Genomic DNA, 12406 nt, shown 5'->3' with positions numbered 1-12406 from the left:
TGCTAGGTGTGTTTGTTACTGCTAACTTGTCATTTTTATTGACAGCCAGGAAATATGTGTGTATAATATCAAGCAGTGTAGATACACATCTGTAATATTTCTGTAATATTTCTGTATATGATCACTTATATATCTGTGGTAAACTAAAAATGAGTTCCTACTGATGTCTCCAAGTCTAATCCGTTGGATCATTCTAGCCTCCTCTTGCTTATCTGTAAATTTTCACTCCAACATTGAGAAACCTGATACCTGCTATCCACCATTGAGTTACTTGTTTTATTCCAGTATACATGTATAGCAGTATCAAGATATTTAACTTGCACTCCTGGGGAAAGAACTTTATCAACTTTTGTGCAGTTCCTTTTGCCTATTTTTCCTTTTGCAAATAAAAAAAATTATTTATCTTTAAATTTTTGGTAGAGACACACCTTACTGTGTTGCCCAGCCTGGTGTCAAACTTCCGGTCTTAAGTGATCCTCCTGCCTTGGCCTCCCAAAGTGCTGGGATTATGGGTGTAACCACCCCCAGCCCCTTCTGCCCATATTCTTAGAGACTCCACTGATTTCCAAAGTAACTTACGTCAGCATTTTCCCCCCACTCTGTTCAGTGAGGTTGTTTCATGTGTTTGTAATACTATTAGATTCTTGTCACATCTGCTTTCCATCCTGGAATCTTGCCCCAGCGCAATGATATTTTTAAATTTGCATACTTTGAAGTTCACGCTTTTCATTGCAAAGACCAATGGGTTTTGACAAACGCATAATGTCATATATCCACCATTATTGTATTACTGTATACAAAATAGGTTTGACTTAAAAGCATCGTCTGTGCTTCACCTATGGAATTCTGTGTCCCCTTCTACTCCAGCACTCACTGTCTACGGTTTTGACTTCCAGAATGCTGTAAATTGAAATCATTCTGTGGCTTTTTCATACTGGCTTTCTTTCATTAGCAACATATGTTTAAGATACATATTTTCATGGTTTGATAACTCGTTTCTTTTTTGTTTTGTTTTGTTTTCTTTTTCTTTTTTTTTAAATACAGGGTCTTGCTCTGTTGTCCAGGCTAGAGTGTAGTGATATGATTATGACTCACTGCAGCCTCAACTTCCGGGGATCAAGTAATCCTCCCACCTCAGCCTCCCAAGTAGCTGGGACTATAGATGTGTGCCATTGTACCTGGCTAATATTTTTTCTACTTTTTTTGTGGAGATGGGGGTCTTTCTTTCTTGTCCAGGCAGGTCTTGAACTCCTGGACTCAAGTGAGCCGCCTGCCTTAGGCCCCCAAGTGCTGGAATTATAGGCATAAGCCACTGCACCCAGCCCTCATTTCTTTTTATCACTGAATAATAGTCCATTACATGGATGTCTCACGGCTCGTTTATCCTTTCTCCTGTTGAAGGACATCTTGGTTGTTCCTGTTTGGAGCAATTATGAATAAAGCTACTATACACATTTACATGCGGGACTTTTTGTGGACATAAGATTTCTACTCGTTTGGGTAAATACCTAGGAATGAGATAGCTAGATCCTATGGTAAGGGCATGTTTAACTGTGTAAGAAACTGCTAAACTGTCTTCCAAAATGGCTGTATCATTTTGCATTACCACCAGCAAAGGATGAGAATTCCTGTTTTACATCCTCGCCAGTATTTGGTATTGTTAGTTTTTGGATGTTAGCCATTCTAATAGGAGTGTGGTGGTATCTCATTGTAGTTTTAATTTGCAGTTCCATAACGATATGATGTTGAGCAGTTTTTTAAGTGCTTATTTGCCATCTGTGCGTGCGTATGTGGGTGTGTATGTGTGTGTATATATATAATTTTTTTTTTAGTGAGGTATCTGTTCAGATCTTTAGCTCATTTTAAAAGTGTAGTTGGTCTTATTGAGTTTTTAGAATTATTTGTGTATTTTGCATGCAAGTCTGTAATCAGACTTGTATTTTGCAAATATTTTCTCTTAGTGTTTTTATTCTTTTAACAGTGTCTTTCACAGAGGACAAATTGTTAACTTTAATAGAATACTAGCTTAATTTTTTCTTTGAAGGATCATAAATTTGGAGTATGGAAAAACTCATTGCCAAACTAAAGGTCATATTTCTTCCTTTTTGAATTGGAATATTTTCTTTCTTTTTTTTGTATTAAAATTATTTTTTAATATTGAGTAGATTTTGGGTAATGATAGTGGAGTTTTTTTCTTTTTTAAAAATTTTAAAATTTTAAGTAGAGGAAGTGTCTTCCTATGTTTCCCAGGCTGGGCTTAAACTCCTGTCCTCAAGCAGTCCTCTTGCTTTGGCCTCCCAAAGTGCTGGGATTATAGGTGTGAGTCACCATGCCTGGCCTGAAGTGGAATATTTTCTACACTTTTATAACAATCATTTTATAATTCTTATAACATTCTCTACATTTTTATAACAATCAAGAAAAAGTCATTAAGTCCACCTTATTTCTAAGACTTCATGGCACACATCTTTTAAACATACCCAATGCAAATGTCATTTTAGTTAAAACTTGCTTGCTTCCTTAGATGCTTCTGCTGTTGTTTCCTAATTTTTGTTTCAGATTTAAATTTTGGTTTTGAATTTGCTTTACCAGTTTACACTTGATTGTATTTCTGCCTGCTTTCCAGTTACCCAATTATTTCCCTTTTTTTTTTTTTTTTGAAACAGAGTCTCCCTCTATCGCTCTGTTGCCTAGGCTGGAGTGCAGTGGCTCGATGTGGGCTCATTGTAACCTCCGCCTCCCAGGTTCAAGGGATTCTCATGCCTCATCCTCCCCAGTAGCTGGGATTACAGGTGTGTGCCACCAAGCCCAGCTATTTTTTTTTTTTTTTTTTTTTGTACTTTTAGTAGAGACAGGGTTTCACTATGTTGGCCAGGCTGGTCTTGGACTCCTGGCCTCAAGTGATCCACCGGCCTCGACCTCCCAAAGTGTTGGGATTACAGGTGTGAGCACCACACCCAGCCTGATTATTTCTTCTATCCTTTTTGCTGTTTCTGTTTTTGCTATTTATTTATGGCCAGAATGGTTTATAATGTAAATCATTATACTTTCCTTGTCTTCTTTGATAGCCTACCTAAATTCAGATGAGAAATGTCTTATATTCTGCATCTGTTTTTTCTTATTTTAAACATTTTTTGTAGAGGCATGGTCTCACTATGTTGCCCAGGCTGGTCTCAAACTCCTGGCCTCAAAGGATTCTCCCACATTAGCCTCCCAAAGGTGTGAGCCTGTGTGCCCAGTCCTTTTTTTTTTTTTTTTTTTTAAAGAAAACAGGGATCATTCATTAAGAAAAAAACCTGAAGTGCCTAATAATGGCCTGTGATTTTTGTTACGTGTACAACTAACAGAAGTGTTTGATGGAATGATTTCTTCTGCTGGAACTTAATGCTGGAATTGTTCTTTACTTTTTTGTTGTGCTCAAGATTAATTGATTTCTGTAGTAGGGTCCTGGTTAGGGATTATTAATTTTAAACAAGTACTTTAAAAATTACTCAGAGGATTTGATGCCAAGTTCAGTGTTTAAACTGGTAAAGTTTCTTAATATTTTATGTGTTTGAAGCTATATTAACATTTTATAGTTCACAGTATTAGCATTGCTAAATAGGTTATACATATCTGGACTGAACTTAAATTGTAAGCTCATTAATTAAGATACATTATGTTTCGGTTGGGCGTGGTGGCTCACACCTGTAATCCCAGGACTTTGAGAGGCCGAGGTGGGCGGATAACAAGGTCAGGAGTTCCAGACCAGCCTGACCAACATGGTGAACCCCTGTCTCTACTAAAACTACAGAAGTTAGCCAGGCATGGTGGTGGGTGCCTGTAGTCCCAGCTGCTCGAGAGGCTGAGGCAGGAGAATCGCTTGAACCTAGGAGGCGGAGATTGCAGTGAGCTGAGATGGCGCCGCTGCACTCCAGCCTGAGCGACAGAGCGAGACTCCATCTCTAAAAAAAAAAGATACATTATGTTTCTTTAACGTTTTGTTTATCTGTTTACTTTTTTTGATATACCTCTTAAACAGATTGGTTGGTTGAAACAGATGTCCTGGGGGAGGAAGACAACATTTGCTGAACTGTATGATTTTTGATAGGCTTCTTGGTAGTTTAAATGGGAAGAAAATTTTAAAAATTGGCAGATCGAAAGGAGAAGGCTTTTAGATTATAAAATAGCATGATAGGAAATTTGAAACTGACTTGGGGACAGAGAAGTAAAATATATAAGCAGGCGTGTGTGTGTGTGCATGGGGTGGTTGTTGAAACATGAGGAAAAAGTGGCTGGAAAGGGAGGAGGAAGACTGGTAAGAGGCGTGAAAAGTTTGTATGGGCGTTTTTGAGAATGCTAAGAACAGCATCAGGGTGTAGCAGGCAGCAGATATGCAGACCTTGTATATATTGGGAGTTGGGTACTTAGTTGTAAGTGTGTGGGATGAATACGGATGGAGGCGTGTGGTGACGAGTATAGTATAGAATACATTTCAGTTCCAGGAGTGTTGTCCTTGGACAGCGTTGTATTTGATTGAGCAAACTTTTAACCAAAATACTTTATAGTAACAGGATAAACAGCGTTCAACTTTCTCTAAAGAACAGAATCTATAGGTCTGGGGAACAGAGGAAGAAACAACCCCAAATTAAAACTGTAAATCTTTCTTTTAATACAGCTTATGTTTTTAAGTAAAAATAGCATAAATTATTCACCCATTTGCAGGTACTTTTACCTAGGTCTAAATTTTTAGTGTTACCCCATAATCATTTTAATTATTTTTTTCAGAGAATTTACCTGATTTTTGTCCTTTCCGTGAAGTTTAAGTTTCATCTTTTTAAACGTAAATTTTCATGATTCCATTTCCACATTCTCAGCACATTTTTAAAAAATTGATAACACTATATTTTTTATTGTGTGCAATATAATGTTTTGAAGTATATATACATAGTGGAATGGCTAAATTTAGCTAATTAACAAATGCATTACCTCACATAGTTATCATTTTAGTGGTGAGAGCACACATCCACTCTCTACAGTTTTCAAGAATACAGTATATTGTCATTTACTGTAGTCACCTTGCTGTACAATAGGTCTCTTGAAATTTATTCCTCCTATTTGACTATAATTATGTGTCCTTTGACTAACCATCTCAGCATTTCTCCCCTAGGCCCTTAGCCTCTGGTTACCACCATTTTATTCTTAATTTCTTCTTCTTCTTCTTTTTTTTTTTTTTTTTTGAGATGGAGTTTTGTTGTTGTTGCCCAGCCTGGAGTGCAATGGCGCGATCTTGACTCACCACAACCTCTGCCTCCTGGATTCAAGCAGTTCTCCTGCCTCAGCCTCCCAGGTAGCTGAGATTACAGGCATGCGCCACCACGCCTGGCTAATTTTGTATTTTAAGTAGGGACGGAGTTTCTCCATGTTGGTCAGGCTGGTCTCGAACTCTCGACCTTAGGTGATCCACCCACCCCCGTTTCCCAAAGTGCTGGGATTACAGGCATGAGCCACTGCGCCCAGCCTCAGCTTCTATGAGATCAATTTTTTTAGATTCCACATATGAGTGAGACCATGTCGTGTTTGTCTTTCTGTGCCTTGCTTATTTCATTTAACATAATGTCCACTGGGTTCATTCCTGTTGTTGCAAATGGCAGGATTGTCTTCTTTTTTATGGCTGAGTAGTATCCCATTGTGTGTATGTGTGTATGTATATACATATTTGTCCTTTGATGGACAGTTAGATTAATTCTATATCTTGCCTATTTCAAGTATTGCTGCAGTAAACATGGGAGTGCAGATATCTCTTCACATACTGATTTCATTTCCTTAGGATATATGCCCAGTAGTGGAATTGGTGGATCATATAGTAGTTCCATTTTTAATGTTTTGGGGAGCCTCTATATTGTTTTCCTTTATGGCTGTACTAATTTTCATTAACACCAACAGTATGTAAAGGTTCCCCTTTCTCCACATTCTCACCAGCTTATCTTTTGCCTTTTTTGATACTAGCCATTCTAACTGGGGTGAAGTGCTTTCTCATTGTGGTTTTGATTTGCATTTTCCTGATTAGTGATGTTGAGCATTTTTTTCTTACACTTTTTGACTGTGTGTCTTCTTTTGAAGAACATCTATTCAGGGCTTTTGCCCATTGTTTAATTGGATTATTATTATTATCATTTTTGTGCTATTGAGTTATTTGATTCCTTATCCTTTTTGAATGTTAGCCCCTTGTCAGATGTATAGTGACATGTAGAGGAATGAAACTAGAACCTTGTTTCTCACCATATAGAACAATCATCTCAAAGTGGGATTAGAGAATTAAATATAAAACCTAAAACTGTGAACCTACTATAGAAAGAAAACATAGGGGAAATGCTTCATGACATCAGTCTGGGCAAGGACTTTTGAGTATGACCTCTAAAGCACAGGCAACGAAAGCAAAAATAGCAAATGGCATTATTGTTATTTTCATAATAAAAAATTGTATTAGAAGCATTCAGAATTTTAACAAAACAGCTGCAGCTTTTTGTTTTTGCAGTTACAGAGTGGTATTTAGTTTAGTTAACAGAACAATTATTTCATGTAAACTGCATAGAGACAACAACTGAAGATGAAACTATCATCCCCATATGTAACTGATTTGTGCTGTGCACCAAGTACCTTTAAATTTCCATGCCATTTTATAACCCTCATACTATACCAAGAAGGTTAGTGGCTATTGAAAATACCGCCAGGACAGGACTATCTAAAGACATGTTTGGTAGTGTATTAACTGTACAAAAAAGGACACTGTACACTTCGAAAACAAAAATATACAGCCTTACATTTCGATTTTTTCTTCCAAAAAAAAAAAAAAACCTGCTAGAACCAACTGATTTGTCATCATCATGTTTATCTTTATTTTCCTGCTCTTCCTCATTCTCTTCATTTTCCTCATCTTCGTTCTTTTTCTTGCTTTTTTATTCCAGCCTTGATGACTCCTGTTTCTTTTCGCATCAGGCTTTCCTTTAGCTTGGTATGCAGCAATATCCTTCTTGTATTTCTCCTTCAGCTTCACAACCATCTTTCCGTAAGGTTGCTTGTCCTCTGCAGCAATGTCATCTGCATCTCTCCCAGTTTCTTTGCAATATATCCAGTGGATAGGCCAGGATGTTTACCTTTGATTTTTGGCCCATACTCAGAAAGGAACAAGAAAAAGACCAAACAAAGTAGGCCCCTTGGGTGTATTGGGATCCTTGAACTTCTATTTTGTTTTCCCTTTAGGAGGGATGTAGGTTTTCATTTCTCTTTCATAATGGGCCAGGTTTGTCTTTCCCTGTCTTCACATTTTCGCTTCTCTTGAGCAAACATGGTTTTCCACCTCTTTGAGCACTTCTTAGAAGACCCTTAGACGCTGACTGAAGCATCTGGGTGCTGCTGCTTGTGCTCCTCCTGGCAAGTTTGCACAAAGAATGTGTATGATGACATTTTGTCTCTTGACTTCTTTGGATTTTTGCCCATATTCAGTTATTTTTCCTCAGCAAGGCATAGAGCTGCTCAGTGCCTCTCTGGCTCACACTTGCCCTGGTGTTGTTTCTGTGGAGCTCAGTGTATGCTGACACATGGGATTACATCAAACGGAGATGCTTCTGTGTGGCAAGGGAAACAGTCAACAGAATGAAGAGACGACCTATATAATGGGAGAAAATATTTGTAAACTATACGTCTAACAAGGGGTTAATATTTTCATTCTTTCTGAATCAATAATTTATAATAAGTTTTTTTCTTTCATTTTTATGTGGCTTTTCCTATACCTTGGATTGTAACATGTAGTTCCTGCTATGTGGCTTTCTGCATGTTTATAATTTTAATAGTTTCTCTTGGAGCTTCCCAACCTGTTTCCCCACCCTTCACCCCAGTATTGACTAGAAATCTATCTCAGCTCTTACTTTTTATCCCATTGTGTCCATTCTTGCTCGTTTTACTTGCCTTGGTATCTAACCACCTTTTCTGTAGAGATACCTTTTGACCACTTCTCCATCTCTTTTGCCCTCCTACTTCTCATTACCTTTAACTAAAACTCTGGATTGGATGTCTCATGTTGAACACAGTGAAACTGACTTCCTTATCTTTCTCCCTAACTCCTCCTTCATACTTACCTTTGTAGTCACTGGGGAAGGGATAGTCATAAAGCCTGGCAGTGAAAGAGATTGAATGTGGACTGACCTTTAACCCATTGTTCCCCAGCCCCACAGTTCCTCTCCCACTAGTGTGAAACCATACAGCTCACTTGTTATTCTTCATCCTTCTTTTCTCCATTCTTACGGATAAATGTCTAACTATAGTATGTACGAGCTGCTGTAACCTTTTGAAAAGTAGCTGCCTATTCCCTCACTCATCTCTGCATCTTCAAATATATTTCTTAAGTTATTTTATTACTTTCCTGGGAAAAAATCACCTAAGGATAAGCAGTTCAGTGTAAAATTTTGAAAAGTTGTGAAAATTTTGTATAGGTAAAGGATCAAAGCACATAGTGACTAGTGTTCTGGTAATGCATGACAGTAACAACTGAGCATCTGAAAGGTCAGAATTCCTGTTTACTGTGATGGGAGATACCATGGGGTGAGCATATTTGGCATAGCTCAGGTAGGGTAGAGATGGGAATTCATTTTGGATGTGATAAGTTTGAGGTGTTTATTGGACCACCAAGTAGATTTGGTTATTATGTATCAATAGTCTTTTTTAATCTGGAAGAATCCCCCTCCATTGATAGTACTTTTTCAAAGAGCTCAGGTCTGTTGTCTAATAGAATGTCTGACATTCTGGATTTGTTTGATTGTTTTCTAGTAATTGCTTAAGGTGAAACATGCTTTTGACAAGAATATAATGTAGGTGGCATTGTATATGTTTTATTGCGTCACATAGGAGGCATATCTTGTCAGCTCGCATTAGTGCTGTTTGATCATTTGGTTAAGCTTGTGCCACCACATCTCTCCATTGTTAAGGTATTTTACCCTATTTAATATTAGTAAGTAGGCTGGGTGTGGTCGCGCCTGTAATCCCAGTACTTTGAGAGGCAGAGGTGGGTGGATCACATGAGCCCAGGAGTTTAAGACCAACCTGGGCAACATGGTGGAACCTCATCTTTAAAAAAATACAAAAATTAGTAGGGTGTGGTGGTGTGCAACTGCAGTTCCGATACTCAGGAGGCTGAGGTGGGAAAATTACTTGAGCCCAGGAGGTGGGGGTTGCAGTGACCCACGATTGTACGGCTGCACTCCAGCCTCTGTGACAGGGTGAGATTGTGTCTCAAAAATAAATAGCTGGGTGCGGTGGCTCATGCCTATAATCCCAGCACTTTGGGAGGCTGAGGCAGGCCGATCACCTGGAGTTTGAGACCAGCCTGGCCAACATGGTGAAACCCCATCTCTCATAAAAATGCAAAAATTAGCTAGGCATGGTGGCTCATACCTGTAATCCCAGCTACTTGGGAGGTTGAGGCAGAAGAATTGCTCGAACCCGGGAGGCGGAGCCTGCAGTGAGCCAAGATCGTGCCACTGCACTCCAGCCTGTGTAACAGAGACTCTTGTCTCAAAAAATAAATTAATTAAGATAAAAAAATAAAATAATTAGAAAGTAATCAGGGGACAAATGTGTTAGGACACCTAATAACTTTTACCATATGTTTTTATTCTCTTTACCCATTCAATACATACACTTGAAAAACAGTTCTTTCATCTTAACAGTTTTATAGTAGAAGAGTTGTTTCTTATATGATCAGAAGTTTAGAAAGATGCTTGTCAGAATGAAAAATAAGGGAAAAAATGAAATTGAGACAGTATGGAAGTACAGTGGGAGAGGGCAGTGGTAAAGCCAACCTCAGTGGCTGTTGGTGGTTGTGTTTGCATGTGTTTGGAGGGTGGTGCTGACCACAATCTTGATGTATAAAACTTTCCTGGTTCCTTATGGCTGTTATAAAAAAAGTTTTGCTTTTAAAAATGTAAGCAGCATTATATTCTTAGTCTTACTTCAGCGATCTTGGTTTGAGTTAATGAACTTTTTTTTTTTTTTTTTTTTTTTTTTACAGATTTAAATTGATACTGGTGTACATCTCCTTGTTCTAAGGTAATTTTTTAGTTTTTAAAACTGTATTGTATTAAATTTATTAGTCAAGTAGTTTGTCTAGAAAGTAAATTTCAGTTACTACAATTGTATCAGTGACTGACTGACCACCTGGCCTTATAGGCTTTTCGTCATAGAGAAGATTGTTATCCTCAGGAGAATGATGGTTACTACACCTGTAGTGTACAATAATATGCTCAGTACTTGTTCGCTATAGAAAATTAGTAGATTGTTATGGAACCTTGGGTTTACACATTTTTGGTAAATCTCAGTTTGCCTTAGGATCCTTGAGCATTGGGTTGAATGTATTAGTTTCCTAGGGCTGCTGTAACAAATACTACAAACTGGGGTGCTTAAACAGCAGACATGTATTTTTATTCTCTCACTGGTCTAGAGGCTAGAAGTCCAAAATCAGTTTTGGCAGGGCCATGCTCCCTCGGAAGGCTCGGGGGGAGAATCCTGCTTTCCTCACCCCTGCCTGGCTGCTGCTGGTTGCCAGCAGTCCTTGGTGTTCCTTGGCTTTTAGCTGCTTCACTCCACTCCAGTTTCTGCCTTTCTCTTCAGATGGTCTTCTCCCTCTGTAGCTTTTCTCTCTGTAAATCTCCTTCTCCTTTTTTTCTTTTTTATTTTGAGACAAAGTCTCACTCTGTCACCCAGGTTGGAGTGCAGTGGCGGGATCTTGGCCCACCACAACCTCAAACTCCTGGGCCCAGGAGATCCTTCCACCTCGGCTTCCCAAGTAGCTGGGACTATAGGTGCATGACATCACACCCAGCTAATTTTTGTAATTCATGTAGAGGCAGGGTTTCGCCATGTTGGCCAGGCTGGTCTCAAACTCCTGGGCTCAAGCCGTCCACCTGCCTCAGCCTCCCAAAGTGTTGGGATTACAGGTGTAAACCACTGTGCCCTTAATCTCCCTCTCCTTATAAAGGCACCAGTCATTGGATTTTGGGGCCCACCCTAATCAAGTATGACCTTGTCTTGGTTACATCTGCAAAGACCCTCTTTACAAATAAAGTCACAGATCCTGGGGTTAGAACTTGAACTATCTTTTGGGGGAACACAATTCATCCCCAACAGGTGGGAACTGGCTCATGCTGTAGTGATATGAGGATGCAGTGATCATTTAAACCCATAATGCTGTGTTCTAGGAGGTACTAAAATATTTTGGAATTGGTATAGAAATGAAAGTAAATGCATATTAGTTGTTATTAGTGAACTTTTCTAAGAAGGTGAAGGAGGTTTGAGGGAGTCATGAAAGGAAGGAAAGTTTTTCTCAACTCTTGTGTCTGCCTAATTAGTGTATATTTACTGTTCCAGTTATTGGCTTTTGTTTTGGTCATAAGTGACTGAAAAATGTAGATTACAGTTAGAATGAAAGTGTTTTTAATGTGGCAGTGCATATGATATTAGTCACATGTTTGCTTTTTGGGGTTTGAGATTTGAAGTAATGTTCTTTAAATGGCCTATACTGTATGATGCTTGTGAGTAAGTACCAAATCCAGATTGCATTAACTTTTTTCTTCATTCTCTTCCTCCATTTAAATAAAACAGCTATATTCATCCAACAAGTCATAAAGCCATAATGTGGTATAACATCCTTTTTGAGAGGTGAATATTATTGAATGAAAATGGCTGACAGAAGTGGGAAGATTATTCCAGGACAAGTGTATATTGAGGTGGAATATGATTATGAATATGAAGCAAAGGATAGAAAGATTGTGATAAAACAAGGGGAGCGGTACATCTTGGTGAAAAAGACCAATGATGACTGGTGGCAAGTCAAGCCGGATGAAAACTCCAAAGCGTTTTATGTGCCAGCCCAGTATGTGAAAGAGGTCACGCGCAAAGCTCTAATGCCACCTGTTAAGCAGGTAGCTGGTCTACCAAATAACTCCACGAAAATAATGCAGAGTTTGCATCTTCAGAGATCAACAGAAAATGTGAACAAATTGCCTGAGCTTTCAAGTTTCGGAAAGCCGTCGTCGTCTGTTCAAGGAACAGGTCTTACTCGTGATGCCAATCAGAATTTTGGACCCAGTTATAATCCAGGTCATACTGTCAACCTAAGCCTGGACCTGACCCATAATAACGGAAAGTTTAACAATGACTCACATTCTCCTAAAGTTTCCAGCCAGAATAGGACACGCTTATTTGGTCATTTTCCCGGTCCAGAGTTCTTGGATGTAGAGAAAACTAGCTTCTCCCAGGAACAATCTTGTGATTCCGCAGGAGAAGGCTCTGAAAGAATACATCAGGATTCTGAATCTGGTGATGAACTTAGCAGCAGCTCCACTGAACAGATAAGGGTAAGATTAAAAATAGA

General features: G+C 38.8%; 1 protein-coding gene across 18 annotated transcripts in view; it reads left to right on the top strand.

Annotated features, from left to right (window-relative positions):
- ARHGAP12 (Rho GTPase activating protein 12) overlaps nt 1–12406 on the top strand; it is a 149525-nt gene that overhangs the window by 14465 nt on the left and 122654 nt on the right. For 13 of the 18 annotated variants that reach the window (XM_065520507.2, XM_074001359.1, XM_074001358.1 and 10 more), the window contains exons 2-3: nt 10046–10083; nt 11635–12389. The exons of the other annotated variants lie outside the window; for them this stretch is intronic. In XM_065520507.2, coding sequence (XP_065376579.1) covers nt 11706–12389 — 684 coding nt within the window. In that variant the 5' untranslated portion in view covers nt 10046–10083; nt 11635–11705. The remainder of the gene's footprint in view (nt 1–10045; nt 10084–11634; nt 12390–12406) is intronic. 18 annotated transcript variants of the gene reach the window in all.

This window comes from Macaca fascicularis, chromosome 9 (assembly GCF_037993035.2).
Source record: "Macaca fascicularis isolate 582-1 chromosome 9, T2T-MFA8v1.1".
In the NCBI taxonomy this organism is placed as follows: Eukaryota; Metazoa; Chordata; class Mammalia; order Primates; family Cercopithecidae; genus Macaca; species Macaca fascicularis.
The sequence above is the reverse complement of the archived record's forward strand: the minus strand, read 5'-3'. Positions and strand labels throughout refer to the sequence as shown.